Source organism: Neolamprologus brichardi, chromosome 2 (genome assembly GCF_056152115.1).
Source record: "Neolamprologus brichardi isolate AB-2024 chromosome 2, ASM5615211v1, whole genome shotgun sequence".
Taxonomy (NCBI): Eukaryota; Metazoa; Chordata; class Actinopteri; order Cichliformes; family Cichlidae; genus Neolamprologus; species Neolamprologus brichardi.
Window position 1 is genome coordinate 17780843 of NC_142105.1, and position 18865 is coordinate 17799707.

The window sequence follows — 18865 nt, forward strand, 5'->3', positions numbered from 1 at the left end:
AAATGAAAAACATTTGATGGTGTTTAGTTTAGTCCAAATGTTTTTAATCTGACACCTTAGTCAGTTGATAACATTTCAGGCTTAGACCAGAAGAGTAGAGGTTATCTGATCTTAACTTTAGGCCTTTATGCTTAATCATTTTTAAATTGTTCCTGTTTGTTTTTTGTTTTTTTTCATCATAGCCTCTGAGTGTTGAAAATATTTTTAAAAAGGAGGGAATAGTAATAGATAACATAGTTGTGTCTTCATACAGTGCATTATTACAAGAACTTTACTAAAACAGTATTCAGTTTGGGCTCAGCAGCAGGGAAGGCTGATGGTGAACTGAAAGAAATGCTAAATGCACTTTAGCTTAACCCGAACTCTTTCGTGGCATGCATTTTTAATTTCTCTTTGCTATTTGGGCTGATTGGGACCTCCATCCAAGCATCCATCTTCTTCCGCTTTAGCCGGGGCCGGGTCGCGGGGGCAGCAGCCTAAGCAGAGAAGCCTAGACCTCCCTCTCCCCAGCCACCTCCTCCAGCTTATCCGGGGAAACACCAAGGTGTTCCCAGGCCAACCAAGAGATATAATCTCTCCAGCGTGCCCTGGGCCTCCTCCTGGTGGGACATGCCCGGAAAACCTCACCCAGGAGGCGCCCAGGAGGCATCCTTGTCAGATGCCCGAACCACCTCAACTGGCTCCTTTCAATGTGGAGGAGCAGTGGCTTTACTCTGAGTCCCTCCCGGATGGCCGAACTTCTCACCCTATCTCTAAGGGAGAGGCCAGACACCCTTCGGAGGAAGTTCATTTCTGCCGCTTGTATCCGCGATCTCATTCTTTTGGTCACTACCCACAGCTCGTGACCATGGGTGAGGGTAGGGACGTAGATCGACCGGTAAATTGAGAGCTTTGCTTTTAAACTCAGCTCTCTCTTCACCACGACAGACCGGTGCAGTGTCTGCATCACTGCAGCCGCAGCACCAATCCGTCTGTCGATCTCCGGCTCCCTTCTCCCATCACTCGCGAACAAGACCCCGAGATACTTGAACTCCTCCACTTGGGGCAGGAACTCATCCCTGACCCGGAGTGGGCACTCCACCCTTTTCCGGCTGAGAACCATGGCCTCAGATTTGTGCGAGCTGGAGGCCATCACCCGATGAAGCCGACAGAGCCATATCATCCGCGAAAAGCAGAGATGATTGGGACCTGATTAATGTAAAAACAAAGAGTTACGTGGGGGGTTTTTTGTTTTGTTTTTACCTGATTTTTTTTTTTCTGAGAAAAATTAGATCCACATATGACATTTGCTTTAAACTTCAATGGAACAGTGGCAGTAAACGTCCTTGTAAGTGAATATCAGGCCCTTGTAGAGCAAAATTTAGTAATTTGGTCTAGACAACCCAAAATGTGATGTCCACATATGTGGACGGCAGGTCCTAGAAGGTTCATAACAACATATATCAGTGAAGTTTATCTGAACTAATTCTTTACCAGACAAGAGTCTGCAGCCTCGTCATTGAAGAGTAGAACGTTTGCTTTGAAAATATAAAAAGGTAAACTACATTAAGTGGTGAATTACTATGTTTACTAAAGATGTTTTGTTTTAATTATCAAATTTTAATGGTGACATTGACTTCATTATTGTATGTGGATATGATGAGTTGGTGTTGTGGGTTTGTCTCATTCAGGCTTGTGGAGGTGTACACTGTGCATCCACTGTTCCTGCATATATGTGCTGGTCACATATCTGGCTCTGAGCTATGCTGTGCTGTGGCATGCAGGGTAGAAGAGTTATTTTCAGACACCTGGCATGAGAGGAATTTTTTTTCCCTGAGTGTTAGTAAGATTTGATGCTGCTCTCAGGGACAGGAAAGGTGTTGCTTTGCTTTCTTTAAAAACTTGATTTATTTAAACTTTGATTTATAATCAATCTGAAAACCCAAAACAATATATTAACCCATTGTCTCTCCGCCCCTACCAGCCCGCACAACTCCGGCCATGAAGACTGCTCCTGCTGGCTCCAAGACTCTGAAGCTGCTGTCCTCTCTGAGCCACGTCCCTGCTCTGACGGTGGAGAGCCCCGCCCAGCACACGGCGCCGTTGTACGAGAGCGAAGAGCTGTAGACCCACACGCTCCCACCCTCCACTAACCATCATGTCAGAACTGTAAAGAGAGGAGCCTCTGACTGTCGCGTCAGGGCCGAAACATGAGTGCAGACTAATAATCATCGCAGCGCGCACAACTCACAGTAGTAACACATTCACTAAGCTTCATGCAACAGCAAAGCACATCTGCCATCTTTACAACACTTGGGCAAAATGATTATGATGCAGCATTGGAGACTTTTTACTTTGAGAAAACTGTGTGAGGGTTTAGGACTTGTTCTCGTCCATGTGCTGCTGTTTGTCACACTGTTTCTGCCAGTCTGTCTGTCTGCTCTGCTTTTTCCTCTCCGTCTCTTCATGTGCCCGTCCTGGCTGCTCTCAGCAGAATGTGGCTCCTCGGTCATGGATGTATTAATAGAGCTGGGTATGTTGTGGCACAGGCTGCGCTGCTGTCAGGTTTTGGTCCCAGTGAGCAGCCACATTACTGCAACACAATCTCCTCCAGTCCAGAAACCATTTTCAAAACGCACATTTCAAGCAATGATGACAGGACACCGGCCATATGTTACTACATGTACTGAATATTTAAAAGGTTCTTTAACATTTGCACATTTTAAGTTTTTTCCCCTTATTGTAAAATCTGTGATTGGAGCAGGCCGAGTCAGACAAACTGGATGCTGCTGCACAGGGGAGGACAAACATCCTCTGCACAGCAGTGCATGTGTTGCAGTGCACCCTTCAGATAAACTCCTCTATGGTAGAGAGTAGAAAACAGAACCAAGTCTTCCCACAATCCCACACTGTCTCTACATATCACACTCACTCCACTTTAATCCTGACAGCTGTCTGCTTATCACTCCTCTGTCCATCCATCCATGTTCTTAACCACTTATCCAACTCGGGGTTGCGGGGAAGGAACAGGAACAGACAGTAAAAAAAAAAAGATGGACGTAGCCATTGTGATGTCACTGATTAGCGAAGTCCCCTCTGAAGCCTCGAGCCGTTTCCGTCTTTGGTGTTTGAAACAGGATGTGATAGGGGAGGGGCGACTCGGACTGTGAAACTGAGAACACCGCATGCCTGTGATTGACGCGTCGTTAGCCAATGAGAATATCCTGGACATTCCTCCTTTCTGGCTCTAATAATAACCGTAATTCCATTATTCAGTGTAACCCGAATCTAATCACGGAGTCATCAGGAAAGTGTTTACAGAGGTCACACAAGAAGAAAGCCTAGGGCTATTTTCCCCCCATAGCTTCTATTCAAGTCTTTTTGCAACCATCGTTGCCCCCTGCTGTCCATTTAACAACAATGCAGCTTCAAAGCAAAGCGTCGGCTCCACTTTGTAGACCTGCTTAAAGTTACGTCCATCTTTTCTGTGCTGTCACAGGGTGAGAGGTGGGGACGCCGTGGACAGGTTGCCAGTGAGGAGAAAGAGTTCTGTATTTGTGAATTACTGCTAAGGATCATTTTGTGTGTCCTTGAATTAATGCTGCCTGTGATGTGTCTGTAACGCTTTTTAAATGATCAGATTCTCTGCTGTTGTATGAATTTAATCGGGTTGAAATGTTCTGATACAGTTTATGTGACTGAAGCTTTTTATCAGTGTTGAGACTTTTCATGTTTGCAGCGTTTTGCTGCCAAACACAGGCTGCCATCCTGATACCTGAACCCAAAACGTGCTCTGAACTTTAAACGTTTACACTTGGTCACATCTCATCTCTCTCATATCAGTGCAGATACGTTTGAACTCCAGACAGAAAATGTTTTTTCTTGTTAAACGTACAGGCGGGTATCAGCATGTCAGCCTCAGTCTGTCTTTTGGTGACTTTATCCAAATGGATTAATCAGATATGCTTAATTTGCGTGCTTACATTGAAACTGCTTGCTATTACCAGCCTGGAGCTCACGTCACAAAAACCAAGATAGAAACGTGTGTTCTGTGGCCATGAAAATCTGGCGTTGACCCCTGTGTGGCCACGGCCTCGCTGTGACGGTTGTTTGCCAAGGTCTGGATAAACTACATTTTCTGCCTTAAGTGTAGTCCCAGGTGTTACAATAAGTAGTGGGACTAACTTTACACCAGTGTCCTGTACTGGTCTAATCCACTGGTTTAGCTAGTTGATCTTCAGTTGGTCACTAAGACATGCGGCTCAAATGGGGTTAAACGTTTATAAAGCACAGGACTAAGTCATAATTCAGAGATTTTAAACTGCAGTGTGTATTCTCCTGTTCTGTTTGTTGTGACAAGAACTTCTAAATATCACTGGATGAATGAGGAATAAAGTCTACAAGACCTTGTCCTCCTGCATTTTTTTTTTTTTGATCGGCTTCAGTTCAATGTCACGATGTCGCCCTCTGGTGGCAGCAGAGGAAACGTACAGATAATGTGACACACACACACACACACACGGGTGAGTCAATTTATTAAAAACAAGTTGAAGACGATATCAAAATTCACAAAAAAGCTGTTTATGACTAAAAGAGGGCAAAGTGTTTCTACTGTGGCTGCCAAGACCACAGACAGAACTGTTCATCTGCAAAAGCATGATCAGACAATCTCAGAATCAGAATACTTTATTAATCCTGAAGGAATCTACAGGCTTCATCAGCACAGTCATCCCCAGTTTTGTGCAGAACAGCAACGGGCACCAGAAGAAACTGGAGCATGGGCAGTTCTTGGATCAGCTTCTGCTCGGTGGCCTTGCATACAGAGGCTGCCAGATCAGTGAGAGTTGAAATAGTGCCCTGCTCTGTGCTAGTGCTGGACTTCTCAGAGCTGTAAGGCACATGAATAATGAGTATATTTGAGATTGTGTCTTTGAAAACTTCAGCAACCATCTGAGCAGGCCTGTGTGTGACTAATGCCACCGAGCAGGCACTCCCACGTTTGTTTCTTGTTATGCCTTTTCCTTCCCACCTGGTGCTAACTTGGTGTTGCAGTTTTTTCGCCTAACGCGCCCAATGCGCTCTGCCCTCCAACCAGCTGCTCACAACTCCTGCGGGCTGACTGGTGAATCTAAATCGTAGGCTGTGTGCAGCAGAAGTCTTTCAGAAGCCAAACATTTCATTAAGATAACATGAAGATCATGAGCAGAAAAAAAATGAAAGAAACAAAACATCTGGAGCACAAACGAGAAAAAGAGCAGCACGTCTGATATGTGTCACGTTTCTGTGTGTATACAAAGACCAGAACGCACAGGAGTCTGTTCTCAGAGTCTTTCCAGAAATGCTTTCTTTGTTTCACCGCAGGGGATTTGAAAATACCGTCAAATTTCTACGTCGCTCTCTTTGTCGTTGTCGTGGTCACCATCGTAGAACTCGTTTGCTGCCTCCGGCCTGTGGGAGTCACATCATGAACAGTGAGGATCGTGCACACCAATCTTTTATAAATACACATGTGTTGCGGACTCGTGCTGACCTGGAGTAGTTCTCCTCAGCTCCCCTCTCATCGGGGTCGGGCTCGTCGTTGCGCTCGTAGCTCAGCATGTCGGACGGGACGTCGTGGATCTGAACGCTGGGCGCGTGGTTCAGCATTTTCAAGTTCTCGAACACCGTCTGACGGATTTGCTCCAAATACTGCACACACATGAACACAGCGAGAGGTCGGCCGACTGCATGTCAGGATCTCTACTGTGCACTTTACACCAATGAAAAGAGGAATGACGCTTTTACCTGTCGGGAGTTCTGGTTTTCTATCCTGGTGCTGACATCAGGGTGCAACGTGAAGTCTGGAGCAAAGTACTCAAAATACTCTGCAGACGAACCAAATCAGACAAACAGGATGTTCCAAGTATTTCTGTTCACTTTCCTTCTTGTTTCACCCGCAGTCCTCTGTAGCGGCACGTGTAGCGACTCTGAGAGTAACTACTAACTGGCTTTTAATTTGTTGTTTATGCATAAATCATTTTTCAGGCTCATTGTGACATCCTGAACAACAAGAACGCACAAAAACTATCCAACAAAGATATTAAAATCTTACTGAAACATGAAACATGGCTCACCACTGTAAGGCAGCTCATCACTGATGGATTCATCCAACAACAGAGACGTCTCATAGGTCCTACAACACAGCACAGATTATTATTATTATTATTATTATTATTATTATTATTATCATCATCATCATCATCATCATCATCTTAAAGCTGTATTCATGGAAAGTGCACATCAGACTGACCAACAGCGAGCCACGTTCCTCACTGTGTATCCTCCTCCTCCCAGAACCAGCAGAGGGATCTTAAAGCTCTTCACAAACTCCACACACTCACTGAAAAACACACACACACACACACACACACACACACACACACACACACACACACACACACAGATTATGCAACTATCAGTACTCATGTGCTGGCTGTTTCAAAATATTTGAGTTCAGCTGGAAAAAACTGTTTATGTCTCACCCGTGTCCGCGGATGCTGAGGTTGAAGCAGCCCAGCCTGTCGCAGCCCAGTGAGTCCGCTCCACACTGCAGACAGACACACACCAGGTGAGGCAATCGCACACACACACAGATTAAATCATACAGAAGCAAATGATAGGAGCTACTGACTGACCTGCAGGACGATGCAGGTCGGCTGGTAATAATCCACCACCTGTTTAATAACAGGCTGGAACAGCTGCCTGTAGCCTGAAGACAAAACAAAACATGCAAACACATTGGTCGAATCTCATGTGATAGTCACAGAACAATAAGAAAGTGTGACCTCATGTGTTGTTGCTCTCACTCTGGTCATCGATGCCGTCTCTGAGAGGAACATTTAGGCAGTAGTACCGGCCGCTCTCTGCCCCGACCTCGTACATGTCACCTACAGGAAGCAGAGCGAAGAACTGATGATGAACTTCTGTTTTTGCTGGACTTTTAATTCCATTCAATGTTTCCACAGTCAGAAAAACAAACACTACTTTAGAGTCTTATTTAAAAAGAAAATAAATAGCACTGCTAAGCAGCTGACTCAGTGACAAAGGGCAGCCCAGACAGAGTCCAAGACAAACTTAATAGGGACCAAACGGCTCATAATAACAGGGTCAGATACACCCTGAGTCTACGGATAGAAACCCGCCTGGAATACACTTATCATTTATCTGCTGATACAGCTGACAGAGGACTACTTCAGTATTTCTATGTCTTTAAATTGGCCTTTTGGGGCTGAATATGCACGCAAGTAAAATAATAAATGATATAAACACCACTATGTGGACAGCAAACATTTGTTAGATAATTAAAGCTGCATTTACCTGTCCCTGGGAAAAAGTAGTTTCCATATTTATGAAAGGACACGGTCATGACTCGGTCTGTGAGGTAAAAGGCTTCCTGGACGCCATCGCCATGGTGAATGTCTATGTCAATGTAAAGAACCCTGGGGTGGTACCTTGAACAAGCACAGAGCAGGAGATTTATGTCACAAACAGACACGGTAAAGATTCGAGGAGAGTTACTCCGGAGCGCCGTCTTACTTGAGGAGCTCCAGTATACTGATGACGATGTCATTGACATAGCAAAACCCAGAGGCCTACACCAACACAAGAACCAAGAGACATTTAACTCAAATGAGCTGAACAGAGAAGAAACACATCAATACACGTGGCTTTGTTCTAACCTCAAACTTTTTGGCATGATGCAAACCTCCGGCCCAGTTTATAGCAATGTCACAAATCTGGAAAATAAAGCAGAGTCAGCATCAGTTAGAGCTCACAACTTTAACTGACCACGAAGCTGAAGACTATGACAGTTTTAAAGGATGGAAAGCAAAACAAGAAAGAAAGAATGTCTTTGATGAGTAACGATTTTAGTTTTTCACACAAACTAAAATATTCTCACAAAACTCCTCAAAGGCAGTGCTTCTCCTATCCTCCCTTTAAGTTCACTGTTTTCTGATTAGCTGCCCTTTACAAACAGAAAGGGGGTGTCCAAATTCATGGGCTGCATCCTCCTGAGGACCTGGCCTTCACGGTCTACGTGAGGATGTAGCCCATGAATTTGGACACGACCAAAGACTGAACAGCAGGTCTACTGCTGCTGGGAGAGAGAGAGATACGTTCCCTCCAGCAAACATGAAGAGAGGCCTTTCTTCTTCTTTCTTACTTCAGCTAGAGAGCCTTGGTCACATAGAACAATGAATGATTCAACCTACTCCTCAAGGATATCACATAAATGAGTGTCTCTCTCAACACTTTAAGTTGTAATTCAAAATGAAACCAACAGATGCCACCCTAGGCTACCTCAGTCTTGTTTTGTTTTTTCTCTGTAGCACCAAAACCATCAGCTGGGTTTATGTGTGCGTGTTACCTTGTGGTTGAGCTGTGTAGCCCCTTGTAAGGATGCTCCCGTGTATCTTGAGCAGAACTCAAACAATCCTGGAAACACAGGACTAAAACACACAGACATGAAATATTTAGGTTATGGGTTTGTCAGCAATGATGATCAGAGAGGCTTTTATACTGAAACATTTACAATCCTGACAGATGTGATGTAAGAAAAGGAAGTTGGCAGCTTGAAAAATACAGTCCTTAGTTCCCATGGAAGCAGTAAAGGTGTACTTAGTTTTTCATAGATCTTGTGAAAACTTCATTGAATCATTCAGATTCTTTTTCTCGATAAAAACGTATTTAATGAGAAAGAGACAACACTCACCAGTCATCTCCCACATTAAACGCGTTGAGACTCTTTGTGAAGCCCTGCATGTTATTGGGGCTGACCTTCTGTAGGAAGTCAATGTAGTCTTCAGAGTGGAAGCGACACATGTCATGCTGAGACGCTTTGTAGGGCTTAAACACCTGGTGGGAATAAGAACATTTGATAAGAGTGCAGCATGGTCTTGTTGTTTCTAATAAAAACCAAACAAACACACACAAGATTTATCAAATGTTATTTCAGTGTGAAAAGCATCAACAGGTGTGAACACGTGACAGTATCTGTCACTACTGCTTGCTCACCATCATTTTCTTGTAAAGTCCATAGTGCAACACCAGACTGTGAGTGAGAGACAACCGGTGAGGCTTCATCGGGTGGCCAGCACCTAACAGAAACACACAGTTCATGCATTACAGGGCTTATATCTGCATTTCACAGACATTAATCAGGTCAAAATGGTTTTTAAAAAAAGAAAGAATTAAGTGTATACATTATGGCTAATCACCTAAAAGAGAAACACGGTTGAAATTGGTACAATTTATGACGAAAGAGATTTGGCACACTGAAACAGAGCCATCCATGCGCTGTTACAAAAGCGAAAATACTTGAGGTAATTCACAAAATAAAAATAAAAAATAAGCACGGTAAGTATATCCTGTGAGCATGCGTATTGCAGCACTAAAGTTTGAATTTGTACAGTGTATCATTTCGTAAAAGCAGCATAAGCGTAGACAGACATATTACTTTATTTATTTATCGTTACTGTTACACAACCGCCACGTTATCCATCCAGGACACCGTAGGAAGCACCGAGACGTCCTAATAAAAGCTTTAACAGGCAAATACTGAACACAGGGCTACAATACGCGTCAATAACGTTACATCTTAAGGTTAAAGGAGCAAGCAAAGGCCAACTGTAATATATAAACAAATCAAATTAAATATTAAAGTGTAGCAGTGACGCAAAACTAAATGTTAAAAAGAAAGAAAGAAAATAAGTGAGAAAATAAGAATAAAACACAGTCTCGTACACATTAGCATGTAGCTAGCTTTCCTTAGCATCAGCTCCCTGAGTAGGCCGGTTCATTATGATAATTAAACTTACCGTAGTGGAAATTGCCCACGTCTGGGTCGTAAAAGTAAGATGTTCTATTGGTCATTCTGAAAGCAATGTCTCCCGACTTTCTACGAAAAACTGTTGTCGTCTTTGCAGCTACAAAACCCGCATTTTTCTTTCAATTAGCAGATAGCCGCCATAGTAAACACCGAGGCGTACGCGTCATCACACGGAGACAGCAGCGACGGGGAGGGGAGGGGCCACGGAGCCGGAAAGAAAAACAACAAAACGGCCGCGACAGATGGAGAGAAAGCTACAGTAGCTTTCTGTATTTTTCATTATAGGAAGGTAAAGGCGTGCAATTAAAAAAGAGTGGAAAGATACCTTGAGCAATGTGCTTAAGTTATACAGTACATATAATATACAGTTTACTTTAATAAACTCATCCACACATAATTAAAACTTATATTTTTTACAAATCAGTGCATAATACAAATCCCCTGGTCAGGTCTTAAAATTAGGAAAATAAAATCTCAGACTGAACAGCATAACACGGCATATGATATACACTGTGTTATTTATTTATTTATTTATTTTTAAATAGAAAATACAGAAGCAGTGTGTGAAAAGCCAATGCACTCTTAACCCTGGAGAACCCATGGGGTTAGAGCCGACCCCATTGGTTTTCTAGGGAAACCATGGGGTCAAATTTGACCCCATGGGTTCTCCAGGGTTAATGTTTCAACTGTAATTGAGAGAGTAAGTAGCAGCCAGGTAATCAAACACACTTGATTAGTGTGAGTGTAAAAAGTTTTAGCAGTTGGCTAAAAGGGCATTTAAAAACAATTTGAATTGCATTATTCTGCAGTGAGAAACATTGTAGAATAATCCGGTCTGTTTTAAATTCCTCAAGCAGACGTGTGTTACTACCACACACAGAAAGCTTCGGGACCGGATAACATCCTAGGTTGTGCTCTCAAAGCATGCCTTCACGAACTGGCAGATGTCTTCTCAGAAATCTTCAACCTGTAGTGCCCTCATGCTTTAAGAGGACCACCATCATACCTGTCCCAAAGAATCTGAGCTGCCTCAATGACTATCCCCTAGTAGCATTCACCTCCATCGTTATGAAGTGCTTTGAGCATATAGTTCATATCACATCTTTGCTGCCTGCTAAGACCTGCTAAGGATTTGTTTTCCTTTCTGTTTACCTGTATAAATGCTATGTATACCCAATGTTACACAAACCTGAGAAAAAGAAAAGAAAACAAAGCTTATCCTAACCATTTGAAAACCAATTTTAATCAGTTTTAACCCTCTTTTTGATGTATGTCATATGCAATTATTATTTTCTTTGCTCCCCAATAGCCACAAATTGGGCAAACAGTTCAATAAATCTGATCTGACACTGTTAGAATACCTTTCTGGTTAAAATCTGTTGCATGCTATCACTTGGCAGTGTCAGGTTTAAATGTAGTTCATGTTTACCTTTGAGCTATTTTTAGAGGATTATTTTGCTATTCAGGTGATTTTGACAGCATCTATTATTCATCCAAGACAGCATGTCTCTGCAAGCTTACTGACAAATTAGATGAGGACAAATTCAGAACAGCACCAAAGCACTAACAGTGGCACCGGTTTCATTCTTGAACACCTGCTCATTTAAAAATGATGAAGCGGAACTTGCTGGAGCTTCTCTGCATCATAAAATACTTTTTTTAAAGAAAAAAAGAAAAAAAAAGGGCAGACTGTATACACGTGGCAATGAAAGGACGGTAACAGAGGTAGGAAACAAAGCAACCATGTTACTGTGTATCCACTGTATCCAGCATCAGTAAAGATCAGTAAACATGTGATCACACTGTGAAGCTTTAAAAGTTTAATGTCTTTCAAAGATGCTCCCAGTGAAATTTCCTCTTCATCATTTCCTTCACCTCTTTGTGCCCGTCTGTATTCTTCTTGTCTTGTCCACGTGTGTCCTCCCTTTTTTCTGCAGTAAAAAATAAAAATCTGTGTGTGTGTGTGTGTATTCATATCCTTGTGGGGACTAAAAAATTGGAAGTTTACTATACTTGTGGGGACCAACAGCCCTTATGGCAGGGATGGGGAACTCCAGGCTTCAAAGGCCGGTGTCCTGCAGGTTTTAGATGTGTCCTTGATCCATCACAGCTGAATTAAATGGCTAAATGACCAAATTTCTGGTCCCCACGAGTTTGAAGGCATTTTTGAGACTAAAAATGTGGTTTTAGTGTCAGGGTTAGGGTTAAGGTTAGGCAATCATTTTTCATGGTTAGGTTTAGGGGTAAGGGGCTATGCCCCAGCAATATGCCACACCACAAACACTGGTAAGGACCAAGCAACAACTTCTGACACTGGAAGCTTAAAAACCTGGCTCCAAATCCCAGTCAGTCATTATAAAAGAGGCAACTTTACAGCATCATTACAACCTGTTCTAAAAACAGTTTGGGCCCTAAGGATTTTGGAGAAAGGTGTGAAAAAGGGAGGGCAGGAAGGGAAGACGGGAGATATTATTAAAAGACAAGGACTGTTCAACGAGTAAAATTCAATCACTTTAAATAAGAGACTGGATCTATGCCTGTGATGCTGCATGAAAGGTTATATGAAAATCCCAGGGGAGCTGATACAGTTTAGTGCAGGGTAAATGGGTTATTGTGCAGTATTGTGGTTAAGTTTATAGTAACACACTATGTTAGGCTGGTGTACAGGAGGGGAAGGACACAGCTGGTCATCCATGAATTTTAAGGAGTGTGCTGGAGAGGCTGGCACGACTAAAGCCTTCACTCTGCAGTATGTGTGTTGGCTTGTCAGTCGTTTTGCGCTGGAATTTCTGGAGGTATGTTTGATTTTTCTATCTGTTTGCTTCCTCTCACCCTCTCTCTGTTTCCCTCCCTGCTCCGTGTTTTTCTGCCTGAAGCTAAAAGGCAGTGCTGCTCTGGAATTGAATCGTTTATGTATTATTCATTGCTGAAGTTGCAAGTTACAGAGAGTTCAACACAGGTTAGCACAGGTGTATAATTTATATGTCTGTCTGTCTGTCTCCATCATTAAGAATGATAAGAATTTACCTTTAGGCACTATTTAAAGCTCCTTTTATTTCCCCAAAATAATATTGAACAAAAATTGTTTTTACTGGGGTTTCATGTCTTGTGGGGCAAACAAATGTTTGCTAGAAGATCACATTTACAGTAAACAAGCTGTCCTTACCAGAGCTCGACTAACACAGAAATCATTAATAAAACTATTTTGAAAACTTAAAATAAGATAAGATAACCTTTTAGTCCCACACGTGGGAAATGAGTTTTGTTACAGCAGGAAGTGGACAGTGCAAAGTTACATAGAAAAATTAGAAAAACACTGGAATAAGATAAGAATAAGACACTGAACACAACTGTATAGAATAGAATAAAATAAAATGCTATGTACAATAGAATAAAATAGAATACAAATGCTATATACAATTGAGTATAATACAATGATGCCAGAAAAGTATTGCACTTAGTGTTATTGCACATGTGTGGATGTGTGTGTTTGATCAGTTGAAGTCTTTGTTGTGGAGTCTGACAGCAGTGGGGAGGAAAGACCTGCGAAATCTCTCCGTCCCACATCGTGGGTGCTGCAGCCACTGAAGGAGCTGCTCAGTGCTGTCAGAGTCTCCTGCACGGGGTGGGAGATGTTGTCCAACAGGGATGACAGCTTAGCCACCATTCTCCTGTTACTCACCACCTCCGAAGGTCCAGAGGGCATCCTAGAACAGAGCTGGCTCTTCGGATCAGTCTCTTCCTGTCCCCGGCAGAGATGCTGCTGCCCCCCTCCCCCAGCAGATCACAATGTATAGATTTAAATGTATTAATGTATAAATGTAACTTTTTATTTGCAATAATAATTTAATGTGTATAAAGGACTGAAGCCAATACCAAGATGCATAGTAATACTAATACTAATAATAATAAAATATTAATGACAGGTGCACAGTCATTACAACTATTCATGTTGGACAACCTTTTGTTCAGTTTGCAGCCAATCACAGAGCCAACTTTAATCAGTTTGTTCCATCTGTTGCTGTCACAGGTTCTCCCATCAGACAGCACTTACCACGATAGACTAATGACTAACAGAAAATCTGCATCATTCTGCAGCAGGAGCCTGCTCATCTCCTTTCTGTAGCCTCTGTCTTGGTCTCCCAGTTCAGCCGATGCGGACACCCAGGTACTCCTACTCCTCCACCACATCAATATCCTGTCCCAGGATAGATGCTGGTCACACAACCTTCCTCGTCCTTCTGAAGTCGATCCCCATCTTTCAGACAATTCCTCACAGACCTGCTGTGCTTGGTGTCTCTCAAGCACAGCAATGTAAAACACACAATTTATGAGCGACAAAATGAACACTATAAATAAACCACAGTATAAACAGTCTAAATTTTTATATAAAAAATACAGGATTACAAAAATTAATACCACAGAATGTACATAAAGTGCAGCTGCAGTCTGGCAGTGTGAAGCAATGTGACAGTTCAACTGTTTAGAAGGGAGATGGTGAGGGGAAAGAAACTGTTCTGCAGGCTCTACTGTCTACCAGAAGGCAGCAGGTAGAAGAGTCTGTGTCCAGGGTGTGAGGGGTCTGTGATGATTTTCCCTGCCCGTTTCCTGGTTCTTGAGAGGTGCAGGTCCTGGATGGAGGGCATGGGGGCGGCGATGATCTTTTCTGCTGCCCGTACAATCCGCTGCTGTCTGCACTTGTCCTGTTTAGTGGCTGTGATGGAGGACCCCAGGACAGACTCAATGACTACAGTGTAGAACTGGATCAGCAGCTCCTGTGGAAACCTGTACTTCCCCAGTTGTCTCAGGAAGTACATCCTCTGCTGGGTCTTTTTGAGGATGGAGGAGCTGTTGGTCTCCTACTTCAGGTCCTGGGAGGTGGTGGTACCCAGGAGCTTGAAGATCTCCACAGTAGACACAGGGCTGTCTGATATGGTTGAGGGCTGTCTCCTGAAGTCCACTGTCATCTCTACAGTCTCAAGCATGTTCAGCTCCAGATTGTGCTGACTGTACCAGAGTACCTGCCGCTCAACTTCCTGCCAGTACGCAGACTCATCACCATCCTAAATAAGGCCAATGACGGTGGTGTCATCTGCACAATAGTATTTAAAGGCAAACTAAAGTCCACAAATAGGATCCTGGCATAAGTTCCCGGACAGTTGAGATGTTGCAGGATGTCCCATGTTCACTGCATCATCCACCGACTTGTTTGCCCAATAGGCAAACTGCAGGGGGTCCAGATGGTGTCCCATAAATCATTTGTTAGTGCTCTTTATCCTTCTCTTGCTGACACATCCAGCCACTGCAGAATTGTCTCTCTATAGGTGGCATGACCCAAAGTTGTACTGAAAGTTTAAGGTGTACAAATTGAACAGGAATGGAAACAGCAGAGTCACCTGTGGAGCTCCTGTACTGCACATCTGCAAATCAAAACAAGTACTGCTCGTACTGCAGCCTGTCTGTTTGGTAGTCAGTAATCCATGATACACATGGTGGATACTGACAGATCCTCACTGTACAGTTGTCACGCTCTAGAAAGGAGTAAGCTCTCTGCAGATTTGATCATCCACTTCCACATTAGGTCTGTATGCAAACTGCAAAGGGTCAACAGATATTTTCATCTGTGGCCTTAGGTGGGAGAGCCCAGTCCCTCCAGTAGCTGTGTCACATGTGATGTGAGGGCAGCTGGTCGCTCTGATGGTGGTGACTACTACAGTACAGGAAGTGGACGTGAGGTTTGCCTTAAGAAATAAATACACAAATGTGACTCACAATCGCAGACAGACCAAAATCACTGAAGGAAGGCCTGAGTGTGTGGTGGAAGAGGCACACAGGGAATTGAATTAAAATACATTTTACTAATATTACCAACTGGTGACAGCAGCCTTTTCTGGATATATCCAGCACTGAATATATAAATAACACTCAGTTATAACACAGTTATAACACACTGTTGATCCTGCAGCCTGCAAAACAGTCCACCGTGGACCTTTCAAACTTTAATAACTGCGTCACACTTGTCAGAGTTAGAGGCTTGTCAAGATTTTCATTTGTATAGCTATGAAGTCTGTTTTGTGTGTGTGTGTGTGTGTGTGTGTGTGTGTGTGTGTGTGTGTGTGTGTGTGTGTGTGTGTGTGTGTGCGGGCTTCCTCCTTAGCTGCCTTGTTTTGGCCCCAGGGTCCAAATCTGTTCTGTCAAGCATCTGTCTCTGCCGGCTTGTTAAGACCCACACAAACACACACACACACACACAGGACAAGCGACCTCTCCAACTCATACCTGTGTGTTATCGCCATGGCAATATAGACAACACACAGAGGTGTTGTCTGTGACATATAAAAGTAGTAAGTATCATTTCAAAGTGCATCAAAGTTTAACTGCAAAGAGACAGAAATCCACAAAAACTGACACTGATATTTCCAGTTACCTACTATCAAAGTATATTTGTGTCAAAGTTGAGGCCAGAAAAAAAAAATGGCAAGTGAGCTAACAATAAAAGGTTTGCTTGTATTTTATCCAAAAATGAAAGGATTATATTGAGGTCAATATGAATAAATCCCAGATGGGGTTTTTTTTTCGAATCAGGAGGAAAATCCATCTTCCACAATTTTTCTTTCAGTTTGTACATAATGTTTTTTTTCTTCCTTTGGTTTTCCTCTAGTGCACAAAGGATGTCAGGGGCGGTGTTTTAAACTCCAGCATGTTTCAAGGTTGCCAGCAGGACTAAAAAGCTGGAATGGAAGAAGCGCTGTGTAATTTTCAGCTGTCAGCACCTTCCTGTTACATGCGCTAATGTTGTGCATATTGCCTGGACAAATTTAATGCACTATTCTATTCACTATTCTGTACAATTTGAAGAATGATGTTGTTGCTTAAGTATCTTATTTAGGCCCCAGTCATACAGGCCGAGGCGGGCTGGCAACTACCTGGCAACTACCTGGCAACCAGTGATCACTAATGAAAAATGAATACCCTGACCGGTTAGGACTTTGAAACAGATTGCAAAGAGTCGAATGATGCTGCACCAAAAGCCTCTTTGCAATTGTTTTGGTCACTCGTGCATTGCTGCAGTTGACTGTAGTTTGAATGGATTTACTTGCTAAATGGTTGTGTCAGGGCGCCGGGTCTATGACCCAGCATTTTGAATTAATTTTGTAATTCTGTGTGTCTTTGTTAGGTTTTGTTTGGTTAAAGTTTCATCCATGCTTCCTTGTTTATGTGTCATAGTCTTTCTGCTGTGTGAGTCTCTTGTCCTCTATGTAAGATTTTTAATTATGTCTGTGCCTCGTTCCCCTTATCTGTTTTCCTGTTCCTCTCCTTGTGTATTATTCCATCTTCCCAGTCTGTTCTGTGTTTCATGTCTGCATTTTCCATGTCATATTGTCATCTCATTACTACTACTACTGCCCGTCTCCCCTCCGGGCCGCCAAAGATAGATCTCCAGAGATTTCTGTCCTAGGCCATTCTTTCTAGATGGGACCAGGTGTAGCTCATCATTTTTGCTTCTGCCTCAAGTTCTCATCGCCAGGTGTTTCTTGGGCGGCCTCTCTTTCGCTTGCGTGGGGGTTCGACCTGAGAGCCTGATATTTAAAACCTTTTAGTTTGCACATAATAATAGCGTATTTGGTGGTTTGGTGGGCTGTGGATCTTCCAGTTTGCATGTGTAGTGTATCTTGTCTTGTGCCCAAAATCTTCTTATATCTTTTATATATAACTGCAAGTGCATGTGCATAGTGAGAGAGGCTTAGAAAGGGTGTATGCCTGCAGGTGTAGCCATCATCCTGAACTTGTGCATCAGGTGTTATTGTTCTTTAATTCTCATACAACATTCATCAGTTGCACCAGGACAGTTACCAAATGCCTCCAGGACAGCTTAGTGTGCAACGCTTTGGCTTAAACTTGTCAGCAGTGCTGCTTTCAGAGGGTGATGATTGACATTGTTATGGAGGCTGAGTCACTGGACTGCACAGAGCATCCTCATTCTGTTTCTCAGGACAAGAGAAAGAAGAACTCCAACTCCCCCAGTGTCAATTACACTTCAGTCTCACCAAAGTTTGGCTTTGAAGTTTGAAATGATGGGTGTGTATTCCTGCAAATATGTTAGCATCTTTGAACAGGCCCAGCACCAAAGCTACACGGAGAAAGGCAAATAATGCCTTAAGAAGAGTCAACAAGTTTTGGCAATAAACAGTCCTCAGACAGTCTTAGTCATCAAGGGCTTATTTAAAATGTTGCCCATGAGGAACATTAAACTGGAATTAATTATGAGACATTCATTTAATATCTTCACCAAAGGATTAAGCAGACTGAGTAATCTCAGTCTGAGTAGGGCAGCTGGTCGCTCTGATGGTCGCTCTGACTACTCAGTAGTAGACTGAGTAGTCTCTGATATAACTATTTCTACATATACACAGGATATGTTTAAAATACAAAGCAAAGCAAAAGGCTGACAAGGTCGAGTTTGATCTTCCTGGAGCCTGGACAGCAGGAAACTTGAGTCTCATCACTGAATCATTGAGTCTCTGAGGAATCTTAACTTAAAAGTTTTATGATCTCTCCAGATGACAAAAGGCTGTTTGGCCCCCTCCAACTAATGTTGTCTCTCCTCTAGAGCCAGTTGCGAGTAATTCGCAGTCTCCCACATCATAGTTTTGCTTGGGTGGTGTTTGTCAGTGTGAAAAGAAGGGCCAAGGCTGCAGCTTACCTTGTGGGCCAGAGCGCTGAGCAAGTATTGCCTCCACCCCTGACTCTGATTCATCTACGGATGCATATTGTAACAACCCTTATTGTGTTATAGCACCACTAGGGGGGTTGCCCTACTATTGTAGTAGTTGGGGGAGTCTCCTAGTGGGTGTGTGAGTATAGCGTGGCAGCCATTACATGCTGCTCATGTTCTGTTCTCAGGATAGACCTCACCATTGTAACGGCCTGGCACCGGCGACTACCGATCCCCGCACATGTATGTACGGACAGAGTAGAGCCGTGGAGACCTGGCTTGTATGGTCTTATGTTGCTGAT

General features: G+C 43.1%; 2 protein-coding genes across 3 annotated transcripts in view; one reads left to right on the forward strand and one right to left on the reverse strand.

The window, feature by feature from the left end:
* The window catches only part of myot (myotilin), a 28259-nt gene extending 24460 nt beyond the window's left edge, over positions 1-3799 (forward strand). For both annotated transcript variants that reach the window (XM_087847663.1, XM_006781881.2), the window contains one exon: positions 1964-3799. In XM_087847663.1, the coding sequence (XP_087703789.1) occupies positions 1964-2106 (143 nt within the window). In that variant the 3' untranslated portion in view covers positions 2107-3799. The remainder of the gene's footprint in view (positions 1-1963) is intronic.
* A 698-nt stretch (positions 3800-4497) lies between these two features.
* On the reverse strand, positions 4498-10022 carry hdac3 (histone deacetylase 3). The gene is made up of 15 exons (XM_006781880.2): positions 9837-10022; positions 9034-9116; positions 8732-8874; positions 8387-8468; positions 7698-7754; positions 7555-7610; positions 7336-7469; positions 6825-6905; positions 6654-6727; positions 6501-6565; positions 6269-6358; positions 6093-6151; positions 5764-5843; positions 5510-5667; positions 4498-5427 (listed from the first exon to the last, which is right to left on the reverse strand). Exons 1-15 carry the CDS (start codon positions 9889-9891, stop codon positions 5358-5360), a joined length of 1287 nt encoding a protein of 428 aa, XP_006781943.1. The 5' UTR covers positions 9892-10022; the 3' UTR covers positions 4498-5357.
* Positions 10023-18865: the final 8843 nt, after the last annotated feature.

Coding starts and splice junctions, on each gene's coding strand:
- hdac3 (XM_006781880.2), bottom strand. CDS start 9,891: ATGACCAATAGAACATCTTACTTTTACGACCCAGACGTGGGCAATTTC. Junction 8,875..9,033: donor GACTTTACAAGAAAATGATG/GTGAGCAAGCAG, acceptor TATTCCCACCAG/GTGTTTAAGCCCTACAAAGC. Junction 7,611..7,697: donor ATCATGCCAAAAAGTTTGAG/GTTAGAACAAAG, acceptor GTGTTGGTGTAG/GCCTCTGGGTTTTGCTATGT.